Raw genomic sequence first — 22,835 nt, forward strand, 5'->3', positions numbered from 1 at the left:
ATGAGTTCCAGGATGCTTCACTCTCTGAATCTCATGCACTTTAAACAAAAGCCTGTTTTTTTTTTTTTTTTTTACATTCCAGAGCTTTACAAAGCTTATTTAGTAAGTGTGATGTTGGCTGGAGGTCACTGAGGCGAGTTAAAGGGTGAACAGGTTCCTTTACTAATCAGAGCCACTGAACCTTCAGCCCACACACATGGTTAACTCATGTGAGGAGCATCACTTTGACGAAGCTTCTTCTTCCTCTGAGCTCAGTTAGAAAACATGACTCAGCTTTGAACGAGTACAGACGAGGATGAAAAAGGCTTGGTTGAGGTTTGGTCGTCAAAGGACAACAGCATGACAACGTCGGAACACACATTTTACTTTTCAAAGAAGCGTTTTTTTCAAACACACATTTACTGACAAAGTGTTAATGGTGTTCAAGCTGAGGGCCATTATTTGAACCTTCTCTGGTCGTTGGAATCTGAACATAATCACATGAACATGGCACATGATTTCTGTTTCTTTAAATCCACTCCCAGGGTTTTATTTACTTATTAAGCAACGCAATGTACAGTAGATGGACGTGTGATGCATTTTTAACAAAGTATATGGAATGTCTTCCATGTTACTGGGATCTTTTCCATAAACCTTTCAGACACTTGACAAATTAACATCTTCATCCTCATTTTAGTCTCCATTGTGTCCTCGTGGGGCTGTTGCACCAGTCTTTAGACACGTATTCATCTGTGTGTGAAACAGAGCTCCTGCTTTAATGAAAGCAGAGAAACTAAATATGAGACGTAAATAAAGTCAACATAATGAAAGGTGACCTAGAAGCACAGGCACAGTGTGCTGGAGAAGAACTCTATAATGGGATCAAGGAGGAGAGTCAGCTGTAGGAAGAACAGAGGATCACAGAGGAATCTCCATCCAGCCCGAGGACACCGACGTTCAGATTATGAGTACACGAGGAAGAACTGAAGCACTTTGTCCAAACTGACTTTGATCCCTAAACATAAATAACATGGACTACATTTGGATCCTATCCAATAGAAATCAATTATTTGACTAAATTAAGGATAGTGGTAAACTTTAGAACCTCAGGGAAACCAAAACATGGAGGTTTGTCCTGTGAAAGAGTTGCGAACCAGCGTTTAGGTGTCAGCATCCAATATGGAAAGTAATGGAGTATTTCTAGTTAAAGCTGTAACTGTGTAAAGAATATGATGTGAAGTATTTCAGATAGTAAAGCCCTGAGAACATGTTCTTCCAGCCTATTCTACCATTGGTTAACAGTCAAACACCAATGTCACCTAAAGTTTAACATCCATCCAAAGATTTGTTTCCTAACAAACAAAGAAGAAGCTTCCATTAAGATCACTTTTTCCCTTCAAGGCGTTCGTACATAGAAATATTTTACTAACAGCATAAGAATTGGAGCTCTAGCTTTTTTTTTTGCTGAAAACAAATGATTTGGTATGAAGTCATGTTGTCTGATTCTCATCGATGCTTAAAAGTCTTTAATTTTGGTGTCTTTTGTAGTAAAAATGTGATTGACTACCTTTAATGGATTGAAACTGCGATTACAATAGAATTTTTCTATTGGCTTATAATGGTGGTTTGTTACGGCACGGTGAGCCACGCCCCATCTATAAAAACTATCACCTGTGGCTCTACAATCAGTAATGAATAGGTTGGATTAAGAGAACTGTAAATAGAGAGGAGTATTGAGTGGCTAGGTAGCATTGCATAGATTGTTCTGTGGAGATGTTATTGTATAGACTGGGCTTGGCTTAACTGCTCCAGGAGCCCCTCCCACATTCAAGACATTTTCTTTGAATTTCCAGCCCAAACTTCAGTGTTTAGTCCCTCTTTAAAGGGCAGATGTCTGCATTGTTTTTATGTCCAACCTAAACCGTATAGGACCGGTAACGATGGTTCTAATAAACCAATGTATTCTTAGTGGAAACCATCAGGAGCTCAGTACCAATGATACAAACCAGTCTGAACATGGATCGTAAAGAAAGAAAACCCGCTTCCAACAATTTTCAAAATGCTGCAAAATAATTTATTGACTTTTTCTGATTTTTTACAAAATATGTACAGAAAACATTGACCTTCAACCTTTAAATGCAGATCCAACTGTGATAAATATGACTTTTTTTGAAATGTGACAAAACAAGAAACTTCAGTGTGACTTTGAGGAACATGTAAGCCTTTAGAAGATAAAATAATGACATGCCTAGCTCTAGTGTTAGGTAATCTTCATGCAATTTATTGACCTAATGACAAAGAATGAAGGTGAGGATCTGATTGGCTCAGGTTCGTTACAAAGACAAACATCCTTCTATGCATCAGTGAGCGTTTACTGCACTGCAGTTTTCTCCATCTGACCATGAAGGAAAGGAATGGGACAAGCAGGTCACAGTCTCAGAGTGTCCACGTGCCTGCTAAATAACGGAGGACACCAGAGTCTGAAAAGTTCCCGTAGACCTCACAAATGTCACAGACACAAGGGTCGAAACCCTTTCAAGAGTCAAAGCCTTCATCTTTTCTTCTTGCTGTGTCGTAACACCTTCTTCCTCTTTAGGATCATTTCGTAGAGATTTTCCAGGGCGGGCTGTAGGCCCCGTCCATCCAGCGCTGAACAGCCTTGTGTGTGGTGCAGCGTGGATGAGCTCAGTTCATGAAGGGCAAGTACTTTCTCCACCTGAAACGCACAAAGAGAGAGAATGGAGGTTAGTCACAACTAAACTAACTCACAAAGCCAAAGGAGAGAAAAACCAAGGAGTCGAAGAAAACTTTCAACGAAGAAAACGCAGAGTTGTATTTGGCAGTGGAGCCAAAGCCCCACCCTGTAATCTAATGTGGTTAGCGTCACCACACCAGAAAAGTCTAACCACAGATTATACACCCAACATCAGCGAGTACACACTGCTGAGCAGATCAAGAGCTTATCTGTTTCACAGGAAGGGAGAGGGGATGTCACACACCCCAAACAAAGCATGAGCTACAGAATACAACCATTGGAACTACACAACAGAGGACGCAAAATACAAAATTCATTTTCTGAAAAGGAAATGACAATATTATTAGTATTATTTTGAATAATATCTATTTAAACAAGATCAAGCAGAAGTTACAATCTGACACTGATTATAATCTCACATTTACACATTTGTCCTGGTAAATGAGGGAAAACTAAATCTGACATAATATGTGACGATGTGACGGACTTCTCCTTCTGAAATGTAAATATCTCTTCTACACAGATGTAACCCTCACCAAAAGGTTTTGGGACAATATCATATTTACACTGTGTAACAGGTGGGCTAATGTTAGCCTTAGCAATTGTAGCAAACATCTGGATGACAAATTTTACGTGATCTCAGTGTGTGTATGAATATTAAATTAATGACAGTAGGTAACGTCAAGGACATTTTAAGTGAATGTTTTTGGTTGCTTCACTAAACTAACCTTAAACTAAACACTGACTGAGCAGCTGGTTTAAGGCTAAACACAAACTCTGCCCTGATTAACTGAAAACCTCAGACAAAATGAATAGATTATAATGTAATGATCAATTTCAACAGCTTCGTCTTTGTAGAAAAAGGTTAAACGGTGAATAATATTTTGCTCAGTCCACGTAACAATCATATTTGGATCAAATTTCAAACAAGTAACTGGAATAAATGCTGTTTAAATGGCCAGGAGTGTAAAGAACACCAGGCTTTATTTCCTCTCTTAATTCATACGACTGACAGCAGAACTGCTCCTTCAGTTAGAGGGAGTCAAAAGTGACACTAAAAACAGGACAATCATCTTTTTATGTTGTGGGAAGCCTTCATTCATTCTACTGTGTGAGGCCCAATAAGAACAGTTTGTGCTCATTTAATAGTTATTTAATAACAGTAAGCAGCTCCTCATTAAAAGTAGACGATTTTCAACAGACCTTTAGCCGAGAAAATGTGGAATTTCGGGTTTGTCAAAAACTTCCAAATTTGTTGACGACCATAAACAAGTACAAAGTGACTTAATCAGATCATGTAACTCAGGCTGAAGCTGAATAACAAATAAATTCAATAAAATGCTCTCGGATGAGTGCACAGCATTGTGGGTGGACAGGAGAACCTGCAAAGGTGCAAAACAGGGCTTTAAAAACCAAAATCAAGGCAATTTGTTGCTGCTCTATTGTTGAGTTTTGTGAAAGAACAAACTGAGAAGGCTGAGGTTTCTGCACACTCTGACATACAGTATAGATGAGAGACTCTTCTTATAAATTACATGCTGTCCTCCGCCCATTCGACTAAACTGGTGTAAATGCAGCCTTAAAGGCCCTGGAAATGACTGAATCTATTTTCAAATATTTTACAGAAATACAACTAACAAACCAAACTGAGAGGCAAGCTATTGGTTTAGGATTATATCAGCCTGCATCTAAGATCTCTGATACAAGCACTCCATTCCAGACTCATGTCTAATCAATGGCTCAGGTTGCCTCCTATCTACTGGCTATTGTTCTCTGAGTATCAGTTGATCAAGAACATTTCTAACATTCCACACTAGAGAGTAGGCGATAAAAGTCTGTAGGATTCCTGCTGATTTATCGGATCAATATCAGTATCTACTTTCTGCTGTAATTCTCAGCAGTGAGAATAAGATACTACACAGACAGGAAGTTCTCACCTCAGACGCTGACATGGCTTTGTCCAAGTCCTGCTTGTTTGCCAGCACCAGCACGGGCACGCCGTGGTTCTCTGCTGAGCGACTGATGCGGTGGAGCTCCACCTTGGCCTCCTCCATGCGCTCCGCTTCAGCTGCGTCCACCACAAACACCAGCCCGTCCGTCCTCCTGGTGTAGGACTTCCACAGCGGCCGCAGCTTCTCCTGACCTCCGACATCCCACACCTGGAACGTGCTCGTGCTGGCTTTGGAGTTCCCGATCGGGACTTTAATCCATTCCATGTTGAACCCTTTGGTAGGAATGGTCTCCACAAACTCGCACAGTTTGAGTCTGTAGAGCAGCGAGGTTTTCCCAGCAGAGTCCAAACCGATCACCACGACATGCAACGACTGGAAGCCCGGGAGGAAAGCAGAGCTGGGGGCGATCTCTGTCAGCTGGTTCCCCATGATGAAGTCTTTTGTGTTCACTTTATTGTAGGACACGGTCTGAGTGAGGCTGTTTAGCACTTAATGAGGGGTGTCACAGACTGCCTGACTACAGCCATCAACAACCTACAGACAGACAGAAAGAGGACAACACATTAAACAAGGACACGACGAGGGACAGATATGTCAGTAGGAGCCTTACTCCATAGAACTGAGCATCAGTCACACCAGTAATGGTGAGAAAACACTGTGTAATTTTTTTTCAATCATCGTACTCAGCCCTAGCTCAAATTGTGCAACTCAATTGCAGAGTCCGAATGTTCGCAGCTCACGATTCATGTTCTCATACTCTACAGACCGACACGACACGTCGGGCTTAACATAAAAATTAGAAGAAGAAGAACTCTGAAGAGTCGCCATTAAAACAGAAGAAGAAGAACCTGGAAGTGGATAGACACTCGCGAATCTCAGCAAAAAGAGCTTCAAAAAAGAAATGGCAGCGATGTGATGGACCAGGAACTGGTTGGTTAGACGTGAGCACTATGGTCCATCAATTTTACAGCGATCCTACGGTGTTTGCCCATGCGCAGGGTGAGGGTTAGACATAAGCCGGTCAAGCAGCACGATACCCTCACAAGGGGTGGCTAGTGGTGTAACAACACATTGATCCACATTGATTTATTAATTAACAATTCAATTACATCGATGCACAATGAAAACATCAATAAACATTGTCATCTTTAAGATACGCCTTTATTTTGAAATTCACATGGCACGCCTGTACGTCCGTGCCACCATTTCCTGCGCGGGGATGGTGGCATAACTTAGCAAAAGCCATGCGACAACAAACCCTTGCAACCCCTGCTGCCACCTACATTTGTACTTGGTACTATGCAGCCGCTGACCAGTAATGCCCCGCTGCCGCTTCCTGAATGTGGAGCCAAGCGCTATAAATCACCAACGAAGAAGACGCGAAAGTAAACCGAGAGCGGCACGAAAGCTGCATCATTTACATTGTTGCTCGGCAAAGAGAGGAGTCATGGAGAAAAAGCCACATGAGGAAAGAGGTAAAAATGATTAACTATATATCAGGAAATGAAATAATAATGAAAACGCAGCGCTATAGCAGTGATGCTGACTTTAAGACAATAAGAATTGGGTTGAATAAGGTTGTTTTGCTAGGGGTTTAGCACGCACGTGACTGTACAGACACATAAACTGAGATCTGACACTTTCAGTATTCGATCCGTGCTCTAAATGTTGATGATTTATACAAACTCCCCACAACAAACGGCGTCTGTTCATGTAAATAAACAGGACTACTGAATAATAAGTGTCCGGAAGTCAACTTAAGATATTTATTTAATATTAAAGAAGAAAAAAATGGTATCAAAACCATATATGTAGCATTATTATCCGTGTACCCTTCGTTCTTTGGTTATTCTGTTTTAAAACCAAATCAAAACAAATAAACCATGTGGTTATTTTTGTTTTACACAAATTCATCATACGCCCCTTAAAATATGTTTTCATACTTTAACATGTCAATGTTAAAATAATAATAATACTATTGATAAAAACATGCCAGTGACACCTTTTTCCCCATCTGGTTACAGTTTGTTACAGTGAAATCATCTGTATTTAAAGCGATATTTTTGTATTATTAAAAACGTACTGCAACGTAGTAATTTAAATAAAACTATTAGACACTTTTTATCACTCACACAATTCAAAGTCTGTTAATTGTTACAGAATGGTGTTTACACTGTTTATTTAATGCCTTAGAAATAAAATGGTCAAATCATATTTCAGTTGTTTTTTTGGGAGTTGATATACATGTAAATGATTGTGTGAGATGGACATATGACATCACATCACATCCGTCGCAGGCTTGTGAATCGAATCGAAATCGTAACAGACTGTGATATCGGCAAACATTGTATCGTATCGTGATGAAGCTGGTGATTTACACCCCTAGGGCCGACCAGGATTTCAAACACGATTTAGCTGAGACTTGGCCCGATCCCAAAAATAGATGCACGAGTCAAAAATCGGCTCAAAATGGGCCAAAAAAAAAAAAATCGCACAGTGTTGTCAGCATAAATGCTGAGCTTTCAGCAGCTGCACTGTTGGTTTTTCCAGCAGGATCGTCAGTAGAAGCTGGAAACACTGGGATGAATGGGAGGACTCTTCACACAAGCAGCAAACATGTTGTTAAAAACAGAAACACTAAGGCTTTTAAACCAAGATGAGAAGTAAACTCATGTTGAACAAACAAAAAAAGACCGTTTTCCACCATATTTTACACACGCGCACGCACACACACACACGGTAACTTAGTCAAGTGCTGCTACGAAGCCTCGCCTCGAATTTGCTAATCGTGCTTTAGCATTCACTCACACGCACCAACATGCACGCAGGGCTCACCGTGTATGATATTCTTCTGTGAAATACTCAGAGAATCCACTTCATCTTTAGCTCCAGCTTTAGCTCCTGCTTCTCTGACGGTTACACGGACACTGACTGAAAGCTGAGCAGAGACACGTAGCGGCAAGTTCCGCCCAGGGGAGGGGCTTATACACAGAGAACGCCAGTGATTGGATGAAAACAGATGTCAAACACAGAATGCCTCTAGTCTGTTATTATTTTTCTTCTTTCGGGCAGTTTGTTGAATATTTGGATTATTTCTTATTTTGTGATTGAATTGATGGTCAAGTTTAATCACAGCGGACCCACAAACGTGTGATTGTATCTGATCTGAGGGTCACATGATCAACATTCATGTCAGCATTAGAATAATGACCAGTTCAAATATTAACACAGGAAACTACAAATAACGTTTTGTGTTTTTGTTGTCAATTTATCTTTTTTTTTTTTTTTAATGTAACCGTTTTGTGTGTTTTTGCTGTTGTTTTGTATATTTTTCTGTCATGCTCTATTTTTGTTGTTTTGTGTGTATTCTTCTTGTGTACTTTGTGTATATTTGCTATTATTATCATTTTGCTGCCATTTTGTGCATTTTGTTGCCCTTTTTGTGTATTTTTCTTGTCCTTTTTCTGCATTCTGCTGTACATTAGTATTTTTGGTTATAATTTTGTGCATTTTTGAGTCTTTTTGTCCTTATTAGGTATTTTTCTGTCATTTTGGATGCTTTATGCAATCGTTTTATGTATTTTTCTTGTCCATTTTATGCATTTGTCTTGTAGAATGTTTGTGTATTTTTGCTGTTTTTGTGTATTTTGCTGTAATGTTGTGTGTTTTTGTTTTTATTATTTTTGAGTATTTCTGTAGCCCACTTGTATGTTTTCATTGTCCCTTTGTGCATTTTTGGAGTCATTTTGTGTATTTTTGTTTTGTCTACTTTTATGTACTGTTGTGAGTTTTTTTTTGTTACTTTGGTTACTTTGGGGGCTGCACAGAATTAGACTGAGGGCCACATGTGGCCCCCGAGCTGCCTGCTGCCCACGTCTGCATTGTATTGTTCCCATATTCCATTAAAAGCAACAAACCTTCTTCAACAAATCTGTTTACATATGATCATTACTGTTTCCGTCTACAGAGGACATAATAATGTAATGCATCAAAAGAAATCCCAGATTCCAGTGATTTGTTGATATTCCACCTCCAATAGTTACATTAACATTCATGTTTGTAGACCGTGGGAGGAAAGTGGATCACCCACACAAAACACACAAGCAGTAGAAAATGTTAACTGGCACAAAAAAGGTCCTTAGCCTGGATTTGGTCCAACATATTCTTTCTGTTATGGAATCTCAAATAATCTCAAATTGTCCAAATTTGACTTTAATAAAACCAAAATGTGTCCTATATTCAAGCGTTCATCACAGTAAATCAGATTCCACAAAGCAAACCGGCTGCTTTGGGCCTTCAAAGCTGAGTAATCGCAGGAAATTATGTTTTTATAGCATAAGGCAATGCACAAGGCTGCTCATTGTTACAAACATGATGACATGCCTCTGAGTTGAAAAAAAAAAAGTGTACAATGTGCTTTTAGAACCCTTCAATTAAAGGGGAATTCTAATCCTCTTATATGTATCTATCAATCTATCTATCTATCTATCTATCTATCTATCTATCTATCTATCTGTCTATAAAGCAAGGAACCTCTGTGCGTGTGTTCCTCAAATATTTCAGTGCATCAGGCTCAGATTGTCCTGAGACTTTCAACATGGCTGCCGCTTGGTTCAAGGGTGTGTAATGTCAGATTTGTTTGGACTGCAATGATACTGTTCATGAATTATTTCATGAAATTGTCTTAAATGCAGCTTTGTAGAACCGCTCAATGTTGACAGGTAGTCGTGGTAACTACAGGATAAGTTGAAACTGCGGAGAATCTACAGAGTGACTGCGCAAAAAAAATAAAAACAATGACCAGCAGGTGTTCTCAGTGAGCAACATTTGTAACTATGGCGAGTAATAATAACAATAATAATAATAATAATAATAATAAATAGCATTTGTGTGTGTGTAATTCAGAAATAAATTTGCATTAGGAAATGAGTGTTTACAAGGTCAGTTTAAAGATTTAACTTTTATTCTGAATTAAGGAGGAATTAAAGCTCCCATGTAAACCATCCATGAAAAAGCTACTTACATACTTCACACACACACACACACACACACACACACACACACACACACACACACACACACACACACACACACACACACACACACACACACACACACACACACACACACACACACACACGCACACACACACACACAATTTATAGAGTCACATCGCCCTCTGTAGTCAGCAGCAGCAAATGCAGCTCATTTGGACAGACTGGACTGGACAGATGGGTGATACTATGATACAACTGTGATCTTCCTCTAAGCCTCTCTGTGTCCTCCTTCCTCTTCTCCTTGTAGCTCCATCATCAGCATCATTTCCCCTACACAGTGATCACCTAAATACAAACCACTTTCCCACCAACTGTCCAACATGAGCTGTCCCACTGAGACCCAGAGCCAATCCTGTCAGTGGAAACCTGCACATGCTCAGCTCAGCAGCTCCACTTCAGCCTCCTGTGTCCACTGTCTCTAAACCATACATCTGTCCTGTAGACCTGTGTCTTCAGCTGTCACTGGCTGCATCTTCCACCCTGCCACTATGTGTCGGAGAGTCTCAGAAGCTGCTTGGGTCTGATATCAGAAGGGAAATGTGTCCACGTATGGACACACTGCCCAACGGATCTGCTCCACAGGGCATTGTGTTACCAGGAAGCTCCTTAACCAGGTCAGCAGTGTGAGAGTGACACCTCAGAGTGAACCAGTTCTCCTCTGCTTAAGGGAAAACACACATCAGGTAAGGTTCTCTCCTGCTCTTCTACTCTCAGTTCTAAGATCTGGACTAACTTTGTGTCTGATCAGTGTTATTATCTGACTTGTTTGTAGTTCAGGTCACATGGTAACACTGAGGGAGTGGCATATGTTGAATGTGTTGTGGTTAGTTCCTCTGTCTCATATAGAGCCTGTGTGTCCCTCACTGGGAACACTGGGCTTGTTGGGATTGTTGCTGGTAACTGTGGATGAATGGCATCTGTAAATGTGAGTCAGTGGGTCTCTATGCACCAGTAAACCCAGTGAACCTGTACAGGAGTGGAACAGAAAGACAAACCATTGAATGAAATAAAAAGCCTGACGGTCGTACTAAAGCCAAGCTGCTGACTGACGTGCACAGAGGATGTGCACGTCAGTCAGCAGTGATAGGCCTTCATTGTGACACAGGTAGGTAATCAGAGTAGTTGGAAGTATCAGGTAGCTGCAGATGGATCAGTTCCATCCTCAGAGTGAGTAAAAAAAGGAGTTTGACCATCATCACTAATGGAACCATGACGGAGCATTTTCACCTCATTTCTCCTTCATGAAAGTAAGAAATCCTCAATCCTGCTGAATGTTGAACAGTAACTGAAACTCATTTCAATCCCTGAAAAGTAGGACTTATATTTGGTTTCTGGATCATAACTCAAAGGAGGGTTTCCTCTTCTTTTTAGATGTTTAGAAATCAATGCTTTCCATGATCTTCTGTGTCTCTAGTTTCTGTACACGAGGATGTCAGCGATGCACTGGGAGGCCAGACGGCGTCAGCACGCTCTAGACCGCCGCATGGCCCGAGGCAAACAGCAGGTAAATGTTACTGGTTTTTGTTGGTGGTGTTGTTGTGAAGTCCAATGACTTTTTTTTAAATAAATAGATAAATTGACCCGAGACAAATGAGATGAAGAATGCAGGAAATACTGTCACATTTCTACTATTTCACTCATTTATATTACTGCACTTTCACACAATCGCAACCATGATGTACAGCTAAGTGTGTGTGTGTTTCTTTCTGTTTGAGATCCCAATAATCTCTTCATAATATTAGAGTATTTAAGAAGAACTTTAGGATATTCTATGATTGCTAAAGCAGAAGTGTCTAAAGGTTTGCGTCAGTGCTGGAGCTCGTCTGAAATCATAGACTTGTGTCTTCTTCTGTGTCTGCTCACTGAGTAACTGAGCGAGTGGAAAAGTGACGGGAAACTGAGAAGAGACACAGGACACCTGGCAAGGGGTCAACCTGCCTCGTGTTTCTGATTTCTAACTCAGAGACGATTCAGATTTGACTCCAACATACTTTAAACCCAGGATAATTCAGTTCAAAGCATTTTATTTTCTTTAGTGTTGTTTAAAAATGTCAAGTTTTACTCTTCTGGTCCAAAGATGTGTTATGTATTTATTTAGAAAATGTCTATTTGTACGGTTGCCGTACTGACAACCCCTAGTGCTACTGGTACGGTTACCGAAGTACACGTACGTAGCGTTTTAGGGTTAGGATTAGGTTTAGGTTATAACCCTATATTGCAACAATTTTTAGGGTTAGGGTTAGGTTTAGTCACGTGACCTAAACTGGCCAAATGGGGCGCTGCGTACGGATAAAATGTCGGTATATTGATACTCTGCCATTTTTTTTTAATCTTATTCTGGGTTGTTCCATGTTAGCAGGCAAAAGGATGTGCAGTGTGTTACTTTATACAATGTTTACTGTTCTTGACTCACACATGGAAAACCCCTTAAAATGTAATTTTCACATGGTTTGGCAGTTTTCTGTTGGATGTCTAAACTCTAAGTTTCTAAATTCTAACTTAACGTTTGTGTTTAGTGCTTTTCTTCTGACTGTCCTATGTCTGCGCCAACCCAAAGGAATAAATAAAGTCTCTGTCTACAAGTGTCGTGGCACTTTCAGCTGTTGGTTGTGATACTGGAACAATGTCAATGTCCACAAACCAAATGCAATCATTGTGCATTTTGGTTGTGTTTAGTTTGAGCAGGAAACCAAAGGGTTTAAGCCGTTAAACATACTTTGATTCACTAACTAAAGTTGATATTACTAATACTTCTGTTCTCTTAATGTACTAAAAACTCATTGTTGTCCTCACAGCTGCTTCAAGCCCAGGCTGAACCATGTGAGCAGAGTGAGTCTAAAACAACACAAGCTCCAGGTAACACACGTTCTGCTTTAGGTTTGTATTGGATGATCACTTCTTTGTGCAGTTGGATCGTTGCTTGTTGTAGTAAACATTTTTTCAACCCTGAATGATTGAAGAAAGGCCGTCTATTCTAACCTGTTAGCTTCTACAGTCTCTGTAGCTTTAGTACAGAGACTGAATATGTTTGTTTACTTCGTTTTCTTTCACCTGCAACTCAACATTTGTTTTAATCAGACTTTTGACCACATGGATGGGACGTTGTTTTTGGTAAAAATTGTTTTTCTAACTGAAAAAAAGTCATTTGAGAATGTGTGAGCAAGGAAGAGATGTTGGAAAGAGGGGAAGACGTGGACCGCAATAGAAACAAAGAAGGGTTTGATGCTTAAAAAAAAAAAAAGGTTGATGTATTTAGAGCTGAGGGACTGATATAAATCCTGATATAAGTGCGGGATTAGCTCATAATGATCAATGTTCAAACTGCTGATAAACGTGTTTACGTTTCAATGTTTTGTCATCAGCAGATCCTCTGTGTCCTCAGTGTGGGCGGAGCCAAGCAGCCTCCCACGGTGCTAAGATCCCTCACAGATACTCAGTATGTGACAGTTTCAGACTTCTTTGACTGTTTCAAAGTGGGAGGAACGACTGGAAAACTCTAACTCTACAGTTCTCGTGCACTAGAAATAAAGTCCATACTTTTGTGTGGTATCAGTATAAACCAGTGGTGTTAGCATAAAACTGTTAAGTCTGACCAATTGATGCAGAAAATGATGTGATGCATGTGTTCGTGTTTTAGTCCCTGCAGTACAAGCAGCAGTGGTGAAGAAGAGGAGGAGGATCCCATCACCTCTGTGTGGTCTACACATCTATATCATGTCAGCGAGGAGACCACATTAGATCTATTACTATTAAGAATATAAAACAAACAATCAGTACTCTTTCAGATATCAAAGCTTTAGAAAAGTTTAACATCAATGTGTGGTGTGACTTCTGTGAACACTTTCAGAGCCTGATGTGAAGATTTCAACGCACATTTACGTCAAACCAACTCATCTACTAAAGAATAATAACTTTTAATAAAAGTTGTGAACATAGTGCAGTGGATCGTGTACGTCTGTGTGTGTGTGTGTGTGTGTGTGTGTGTGTGTGTGTGTGTGTGTGCAGAATACATTTAAGGCCATTTATGAAATGACTTCAGATCCATGAAAACCTCACAAGAAAATGACAACAAAGACACACAATATGACGACAAAAATGAGACAACAACCACAAAAAGACACCAAAATAATGTGGAAACAACTAAATTATTGCACAAAACTCCATAAAAAAATGATCACAAAAACAGACTAAACCGTAATGTGGCTCTTAAATCAGACAATCACATTTTTTGTCACTGTGATAAAAGTTGCTGATCTCTGCTTTAAGAAGACCAACTAATCAAGCTCATTCAAACAAGATCAAATCTAAAGACGTCCTTATAAAAAGCGATATCTCTTACACTGATATGTTTAGCCTTTCCAAAGCTGTTCTGCAGATTTAAAGTTAATGAGCACAAAAATTGTTTTGAGGTGATGCTGGATTCATTCTACAAAAAAAAAAAAAAAAAAACCACAGATGATTCCAATTTCTTATGGATTCTCATTCTCTCATCATTCAGGCTTTGTCTCCTCGGGCGTTACACCATCCTAATGTTATTAACAGAGGAGGTCTTCCACAGCTCCTTCAGTTCAAATCAATGTTAAACCCATATGGTTTGATTTAGTTCCTGCATCAAAGAATGACATCAGAGTTTCCTCTCGTTCATCTCTCATACAAAAACAGTTCATTTGTGTTAGTCACAGGTTTAATAAGCACTTCATCATCAGTGATCATTGGCAGACTTCAAACATTATTAATAATAATAATAATAATAATAATAATAATAATAATTAAGTTAAATATCTAAAGAGAAGCGACAGAGGCAGACTTATCTAACTCGTGTCCGCTGGTAGTTAAAGTACAAACAGGTCACTGCTCATCCACACACAGCTATCGTTTTGTGCGTTTACTCATGTCAAACCTAAGCAGAGGAAGGAGGTAGCACACTGTGAGGGGTGGTGGTGTTCGCTCCACAGTCGATGTACTCGTACGTCTCCAGGGAGAGCTGCTCGTAGTGGGTCAGGTAGAAGACCTTCATGGATATCCTGCAGGAGAGACAGTGGTGAGCCATCGGGGTTTAGATTACATCAAATCAAATGTATTCTTCCATGTAATCCTGTTCACAATATCAGCATTATAATTGACAGTCAGTACTTTTCACATGTCAGAATAGGAGCATGTTGAAGACCGAGTCTTATTTTACACGCCCCTTTTTGTTAAACAAAAGAATGTCCAAGTGAATGATTGCCAATCAATTATGTGATTTTTTTTTTTTTTTTTTTTTAAATTTTAACATTATAACAGGTACAACATTATGAAAATAATTTTGTTTGTTACAAAAAACAATTTTGCTTGTTATAGATGTCAACAGATGTCTGTAGTTTTCATTCGTCAACTTTTTATACATCCGTTTAATTTGAACAATAGAATGACATTATTCTACTGTCTTTACAATGTTTAGTTGTGGCGTTTGTGTCTCACTTAAGGTGTGTACTTACTGAAGGTGGAGATACACAATGTGCACAGAGATGAAAGAGTTCTTACAATATTCACTGTGGAGGAAAACAGACAAAATATCTGATGAAACGTTGAATAGCAGCACACACAGAAACAAACAGTTACAAATATTTAAAAAGTCTGATTACTTTCTGCCAGTACATAAAACAATAATTATATGAACCAAAGCCATCACACATTACATCACCCGGTTTAGAGCTGGACTTATCAGTATTTAGTCCAGGGACCTACAAACCTTTTAGAAACCAAGAGATATGGTCCACTTTAGATTGTGATAATACAAGACATTACTCTAAGGCCGTGGTTCCCTGGGGGGCGCGTGACATCATAGCGGCGGTGGGGGGGTGTCATCGTGCATAAAAAAATAGTTTAAAAATTTAATTAAATTGCACTCAAAGAACTTTAGGTAACACTTTACTTGAAGTTTTATACATAAGGTTGACTATACACCGTCATTATTATGACATTGTTATGGCAATTTTTATATTCATCATAATATCGTCAAATGTGTGTTCATGTGTACAATTTGTCATGTTTTAATACATGATGACTCCATTACTCCTCGCACTTTTGAACAGCTGAATCATGTTAGATTAAACAGTACAGATCGTATTGTACTCAGTGCAACACAGAGTCTCTGCCGACGGCCATGCACACGAACACACACACTATCAAGGATAGATAAGAGTGGCGCCCAATCTTCCTCATAATATACACGTCTTCATCATCCTCAAATGTTTCCACTGTTGGGCATCTGACCCCCTCCTTCTCCTCACCTCAGGGTGGAACTTTTTCTGTTATCTGTATAAAAGCTAAAGCTGTGAAACTGTTAGTTAGAGTGGGTCTTGCCTTTTTGCTCTGCCACAAGCCTTTTGCCTTTCATTCTTTCAGGATGGAAGCTTCTTTTTTACTCCTTTTTTATTTAATTTTATAATAAATCTTTTTTATAAAATCATCAATGCATCGCCTGGACTCCATCATTCAACCAGAGCAATAAATCATGCCTCCAAATGAGGTCAACCGCAAATTGCCGTGACAACATGAATAATAATAATACATCAAACTTGTATATTGCTTTTTTGGACACTCAAAGACACTTCATTACCCTAAGCCTACCTAACCCCACCAAATCCCTCCACCTAATCCAACAAATGCCAACATAGCTCCAAAGGTGTCATTATTAAGGGCTCTATTCTCCCATACGCTTAAGTCCAAAAACCCGCGCAGCAGCGCTGTTTTGGGGTGCGCGCCTTCATCCTAGTTACGCACTGTGGGTGGAGCAGCCCTGAAATGTGGGTGTTCCAATTCAAATTGGTCTTCTCTTCTAACTCTTCTAACCCTGGAATAAGTGCAGTGCCTCGATAAGGTGAAACATTAGATTGCACTAGAAATACGGACTTAGTTACATTTGAAGCCACAAGGACACGTGCATCGCGCAGCAGCAGCTGTGTTCACTCAGCTGCTGCTGCTGCACATGTTGTGCTATTGTCATGAGTTTTGAAAAATTATCACAATTTTGACCTTTTTCAATAAAGGTAACTTTTTTTTTACCCATTTTTGTGGGGCCCTGAAAACTTTTTATTTCTTAAAGGGGGGTGCAACAGTAAAAGTTTGTGAACCACTGCTCTAAGGCAACATTTTAGACTGAAAAACTCATTTGTACCTCGTCCCATCAGGCTTTATAACACAGCCACTTCAGTGACGAGAAGAGGAGGAGGAGTGGGAAATGTCGTGAATATTGTCTTGCAGCGCCTTAACTTCTCTTGGACGATTATGTATTTATTGCTTTTTTATGTGTTTTTAACTTCTTCGTTCTGTAGATCCTGCTCTGTTTGTGTGAATATGAGCAACTGACTATTTCCTTCGAGATCAATAAAGTATTTATCTATCTATCTATCTATCTATCTTTTAAAACAGGTTAAAGTTCAAATTAAAGTGTCTGTGGAAAAGATTCAAAAAAGATATTCACTTAACTACTTGTTAACTAATTAAAAACATGTCTAAGGAACGTTAGGTAGACAGTTGTTTTTAAAAAGTCAAGGTATTATTACGACTATCTAAAGGTATAAAGTGAAAAAGATGGACTTTGGGGGGGAAAAAGCACCTATTTCTAAATGTGCATGAATGACTCCCCTTCAAAATAAAAGCAGAAGATAATTGTATGTTGCCCTGATTTGTGAGAGGACCCAACCCATCGCTTTAAAGGATTTGTTTTAAACCAAGGGGATCCCTAATGCAGCATAATAACGTAGTACAGTGAGGAGGAAGAGGAGGAAGCTCACATCAGACCAGCGTCAGTCAGCTTGATTGGGATCACGAAAGAGTACTACAAAAAACAGAGAGGATAATTAATGTCTTTCTCCATCTGAACGTGTGTGTGTGTGTGTGTGTGTGTGTGTGTGTGTGTGTGTGTGTGTGTGTGTGTGTGTGTGTGTGTCCAAAGTGGCGTTTCCATTGTGAGGAAGTGTGTGAACGCTCACCACTGCAGTGGACAGAGGTCTGACAGACGTGACGTTCCTAATGAAAACCGTTCCCACCACCGTGTCATCGTTCAGTGCTTGGACCGTCAGGTTGTCCGCCTGTACCACTCCAAAATTCTGGTTGGTGATATTCAACACGTTCTACAAAGGAACAATAGAACCGTTATCTTAGAACCGCTACCACAGAACCGTTACCTGCCCCTCCTCTCCTCTAGTCCTCTGGACTCACAGTGATGTGGATCTGGACGTCATCTTCAGAGAAATACACGAAGGAGGACTTGACAGCAACAGGAGACAGCAGGACAGAGCGCGGGAACAGGAAGAACAACACCAGCGTGCTGATCACAGCACACACAGCAACAGAGATGGCGACGTACAACTTCCTGTGAGGGGGCGGGGCATCAAGACATTAATAACTGTAATAGTTCTAACAGATACAGATACAGTGTTGGATCCTTACGTGTGTCTGGGCTTCAGCCTCTGGTCGTTACACGGGATCACGGCGAGCAGCTTGTTGGCCTGACCTGAGGAATGACAGCAGGAATGATATGATCGCTCCATCTGTACGGATTCACAAAGAAGCTTCTGACTGAGGAAAGGGGACAAAAGCAGCTTTTCAAAGGTGAAGGTGAAGAAAGCCTCCCTTTGATCTAAATATCTCAACCTTAATGTGACACCAATATCCCATAATGTTATTTATACCAGGGGTTCTCAACTGGTCTCACACTGGGACCCACATTTTGCCACAGTCATTAAATCACGACCCACTTTTTTCATAGTAGTGCTGTTGATTTATTCTGGTCCAACTCTCAACATTTTAGTCAAAGAATTTCAATTTGTCATTTAAAGTTGTAAAATGTCAGAGTGACTGCCCTCTATGGGTTGAAACCCAGCAAATACAATTGATTTTGCTATTGGCTGAGAACAAGATCATGTGACGTTTTGGGACCATCTTGCATCACAAACAAGCCCTATTAGCCCCGCCCTTTTATAAAAACCAGCACCTATGGGCTCTACAATCTGTGGTGGGTAGGTTGGATTGAGAGAAGAGTGAATGGAGAGGTATGCTGAGCAATGAGTAGCTAGTTAGCATAGCATAGATAGAGATTTTATAGTATAGACTGGGCGTTTCTTAAACTGCTCCAAAAGCCCCGCCCATAATCAAGACATTTTTTGAATTTCTCCCCTAGTGGCAGGTCAGGAGAAAGCAGGGGTTTAGTTACTCTTTAACCACATACTGTAACTAACATATCTGAACTGTTCTTGTATTCCATCCAAAGGTTTTTCTTATACTCTCCTGAGGTTAGTGTGACCCTAAAACTCTGACAAAGTCACATTTCTGCTGTTTTTATGTTTAAAAAACAATTGCGGATGTTGAAATCGCGGCTTCCACTGAAACACCCGAACACGTACAAAATCATAGTGGCGTCACGATAAACACGATAAACAAACAGAACAAAAATTACTTCAAGTGAATCATTGTCTTCCTCGTCTGACTAAGAAACGCATGAAATCACATTGAGAATAAAGTAAACTACTTCTTATAGAAGCTTTTCTGCTTCAGAAACGTTTTTGCGTTCTTCTACAGGACTCCAGAGCCTACAATGCAGTGCACGAAACCTTTCCAAAGTTTGTCCAAAAAGTCACATTTTGTCAATAAAAAAAATTTTTAAAAAACTTGTTACATTAGTTTGAGTGAAACAACTTTTGGGTGACACACAGGAACAGCTTTAAAAACATGAGTTCTGTGGCTAAGCAGCTTTAACTGAATAACAATGTTCAATGTTCAATGCAAAGTGGCGGTGTGTGGCTAACATGCTGCTACCTCTGGGTATTCGTCCTGTGCCCTGGCAGGAGGAACAATGCACGCTCTCTGCTGAGCTGTGTGGCCTGGTAGAGCTCCGCCTCCTACTGTCGTCCTTCTCAACGAGAGGCCGCTTGTCATTGTCCTGCGTGCCCTCACTGAACAGGTTCTCTGAGCCCTGGACGTCATCGTTGATCTTAACAGTTAGCCCCATACCTGAAACTTTGCTAGCACAAAGACACATTCTATGATGACGAGTGATAAGAAATCAACAGAAACTAGACGGTATCACATCCTGGAGCCACACAGTGGGAAGCTAAAGCTACAGAGATGAAATATTTGGGCATGTGTGTAAATTCATCTTTTAAAGATCTATTCACACTTATTTCCAGCCTGTGTTGGAATCCAAATAGAAGATGGAACACACAAATGATGGCCTCAGAGCTCAGGTGTCACACACTGAGCTAGTTTCTTTGCTCCTCAAATGATTCTCTAAAGTGCTCCTCTTTGTGGAGACAGTGAGAACGCTGCTATGCAAGTGTTACTGAAGTGTTTACTCTGTCTCTTTCTAGTAGCCCAGTGTTTACAATGGGCTCAGAAAAAGGCTTGATATCGTTCAAAATTGGTGTGTTTTTGACTGTTATAACAGTGTGACTAGTTATTTTTAAAACTTGAAAACTTTCCGTGGGAATTAACAGGAAAACGCTGGCTTACATTTTCTGTTTTTATTATGCTAATATTTATATACATATATATATATGTTATTTAAAATTAATCGTTAATTCCAATAAATATCTAATATTTCCATTAAAAGTTTTTTTATATGAATATTCCCAAAATTCTTGTGAAAATGTTCATGCCCTTTTAGGGATGTAAAGATCAATTGTGAGGCAGTTAAAAATGTATTCAAATGTGTCACATCGATACGCTGAAATTGAGTTTTATTTTTTTATTTTGTATTTAGCTATCTATTTAGAATTCAGGAAGCACCACTGTGTTTTAAATCAGAAGTGTGGAAGCATTTTGGCTTCCCCAAGACACAATAAAAGAGGTGAAAAAGAAAGAACGTGTGAAATCCAAGGTAAGAGGGGCGCAGAGAGGAAAGGGAGAAACAAGAGAGAGAAAATGACAGCCATAATTTGTTTATTTATATTATTTCTTTGATATGAGATTTGTTTTAAAGTCCAATTGTTAAGGCACAAAATACATTTTTAGTTCCACTTTTAAAAAGAAAAGGAACTATTATGCAGTTTTGCATAGTTTACTGTAGAGCCAGAATTGAAATGAATAGGCTTATTCTTCATTTGTACTATTTCTTTATTTATTTCATTCAGGATTTATTTTGAATTAAATTGCATTGTTTTGTATCGTTTATCAAGGGATTATTTTGACAATGAAAGATAAAAGAAAATAGTACAGCATTTTTATTTTAGAAGAAGAAAAAAAGAATATTTTTCAGTCATCATTTGTCTACAGTCTAATTTTGTAAAATAAATCGTGAGAGAATCGTATCGTGAACCTTTACATCCCTATGCCCTTTGCTATCCTACCTGTGATACATTGAATGCTCAGGTCTGGGCGTGGCTTATTGTCGTAGAGGTGAGACTCAGCAGGTTAAACATATTATGGGCTGTTTCTACTTTGTCTGCTGTAACATCTGTTTGGATGTGCTCCTGATGTTTTCAGTTCCGCACGAACAACGTGAGTGACAACTCGGTGTACATAACGGGGCGTGGTTAAATGGGAACAGTGGGCGTGGACTAACTTAAACATGTCCTGTCAAACACAGGCTGCGTTCCTGACCCTCGGATATTCTCCTATCTAGTTGTTTGGAAGGCCTGAGCACTTTGAGCTGTAAATAATGACCATATCCAACCACTTTGATAGGAGACATTTAGTGATGACACTTATGATATCATATCACAAGGAAAGGAACAGAACGTGCTAAAGCTCCACAAAAGGTACGACGTCCTGTCTAACATGCTAACATGTCAAGTAGCTTCTAAGGTGGATTTCCGTCCGACTGTGCCGTGTCAGTGTTTCCACTGCACTTACCTGCTTTAAACAGCCGCTGCCATCGTGCTGACGTCCTAAAGAGCCTCTCGCCTGCTTAACAATGATGTGACAAGCTGAGAAACCTGAAGAAATCACCCTCCGTCAGCCTCCGAAACACTTCCGCATCAGACGTAAACACAGCGTCACTCTCTGCGCTCTGGAGGCCATCAGCGCCCTCTGCTGTTCACAGGCTGCAAGTGCTACAGACAATGCAAAAGTGTTCGTTTTTTCTTTTTAAGTTAATGCCACTTTCCTGGTGATTATGTTTGTATATGTAAGTATTTATGTGTGTTAACATACTATGTAATAATAGGTTATAAGACGTGTACTGTATATAACACATATAGATGTGCTAAAATACATTTTTATTCAAAGTATTCAAATAAGTTTGAACAGGTTTAAATAATTAAAAAAATAAACAAGTGTATACTTGTGTTAGACAACAGTTATTTACTATTATCAGGAAGGAAGTGATCAATAGTCTAGTTGGTGTGCAGTAGTAGTGATTTATTTACTGTCAATACCAATTGTTTTCATTTATTTTGTTTCTCGTGTACAGTAAGGTCTATTTTATCTCTCTACTTTAGCTTAACTATATATTTGTTTTCTGATGAATGCAAACCTTTAAAACAAAATACTACTGAGAAATTCAGATGGAAAAAAAAGATATGTACTTAAAAGATGAATAGGGTGTTGAAGCCATCCAGTCCTCAATCATCTGCAGCCAAATAACAATCAGAGGGTTGTTGGTTCATCCATCTTAGTTGTTTTCGTGCAGTCATTTTAAACCTGACCATCTTTAATGCAGGGCTGTGTAGTGTCTAAGTGCTCTTTACAATGATGTACCCACTGATTCTGTGCACTGATGCATGTGTTGCATGCATGTGCAACACAGTGACTGATTACTTTGAGGATTTGTTTCAGAATGAAAAGTGAAACTTGTGTTTTGAATCATTCCTGTGTCAGTACATAGACATAGATCATCGACTGTGTGAACAAAAGCTCAAAGCGTGTCTCTTTGCTGATGTAAATACTTTTTTAAGTACTAGTTTGCACAAATAAAGAGATTACAGTGCCGCAAACTGATTTAAATTCACTTCCAATACATAACCGACAGAAATAAAATCACTTTTTTTGATGTTTGTGTACATTTATGATGAACTTAAAAGGTTTATGGCTCCAAATTTTCTTCTCTCTGAGATTGGCAGGCCTGTTCTTCTCTGCAGATCCTCCCAAGCTCAGTCAGGTTGGATGAGC

At 39.5% G+C, this 22,835-nt stretch overlaps 2 protein-coding genes and 1 long non-coding RNA gene across 4 annotated transcripts; 1 reads left to right on the forward strand and 2 right to left on the reverse strand.

Annotated features, from left to right (window-relative positions):
- Positions 1–2,036: 2,036 nt before the first annotated feature.
- LOC114468344 (ADP-ribosylation factor-like protein 4D) lies at positions 2,037–7,668 on the reverse strand. Its single transcript, XM_028455185.1, has 3 exons — positions 7,522–7,668; positions 4,672–5,220; positions 2,037–2,695 (listed from the first exon to the last, which is right to left on the reverse strand). Exons 2-3 carry the CDS (start codon positions 5,113–5,115, stop codon positions 2,531–2,533), a joined length of 609 nt encoding a protein of 202 aa, XP_028310986.1. The 5' UTR covers positions 5,116–5,220; positions 7,522–7,668; the 3' UTR covers positions 2,037–2,530.
- A 6,534-nt stretch (positions 7,669–14,202) lies between these two features.
- Positions 14,203–21,735, reverse strand: LOC114468343 (transmembrane protein 106B-like). Of its 2 annotated transcripts, none has more exons than XM_028455184.1 (8): positions 21,579–21,735; positions 19,545–19,745; positions 18,180–18,243; positions 17,949–18,102; positions 17,720–17,860; positions 17,522–17,565; positions 15,221–15,274; positions 14,203–14,767 (listed from the first exon to the last, which is right to left on the reverse strand). In XM_028455184.1, the coding sequence occupies exons 2-8, from the start codon at positions 19,735–19,737 to the stop codon at positions 14,644–14,646; spliced, it is 774 nt and encodes a 257-aa protein (XP_028310985.1). In that variant the 5' UTR covers positions 19,738–19,745; positions 21,579–21,735; the 3' UTR covers positions 14,203–14,643. The 2 variants fall into 2 exon arrangements, with proteins under 2 accessions (XP_028310985.1, XP_028310984.1); XM_028455183.1 differs by having other exon boundaries at positions 19,545–19,750; positions 21,579–21,731.
- Positions 21,263–22,655, forward strand: LOC114468346 (uncharacterized). The gene is made up of 2 exons (XR_003674638.1): positions 21,263–21,484; positions 21,592–22,655. It is a non-coding gene; the product is annotated as an uncharacterized LOC114468346 (long non-coding RNA).
- The last annotated feature ends 180 nt before the right edge of the window (positions 22,656–22,835 follow it).

Source organism: Gouania willdenowi, chromosome 8 (assembly GCF_900634775.1).
Source record: "Gouania willdenowi chromosome 8, fGouWil2.1, whole genome shotgun sequence".
Taxonomy (NCBI): Eukaryota; Metazoa; Chordata; class Actinopteri; order Blenniiformes; family Gobiesocidae; genus Gouania; species Gouania willdenowi.

What these genes read in the sequence shown, in the direction of transcription:
- LOC114468343 (XM_028455184.1), bottom strand. Translation starts at nt 19,737, where the DNA reads ATGGGGCTAACTGTTAAGATCAACGATGACGTCCAGGGCTCAGAGAAC. An exon ending in CACAGGACGAATACCCAGAG is followed by an intron (nt 18,244 to 19,544) that starts GTAGCAGCATGT and finishes GTCATTCCTCAG; the next exon opens with GTCAGGCCAACAAGCTGCTC. An exon ending in AGGCTGAAGCCCAGACACAC is followed by an intron (nt 18,103 to 18,179) that starts GTAAGGATCCAA and finishes GCCCCCTCACAG; the next exon opens with GAAGTTGTACGTCGCCATCT.
- LOC114468344 (XM_028455185.1), bottom strand. Translation starts at nt 5,115, where the DNA reads ATGGGGAACCAGCTGACAGAGATCGCCCCCAGCTCTGCTTTCCTCCCG. An exon ending in AAGCCATGTCAGCGTCTGAG is followed by an intron (nt 2,696 to 4,671) that starts GTGAGAACTTCC and finishes TGTGCGTTTCAG; the next exon opens with GTGGAGAAAGTACTTGCCCT.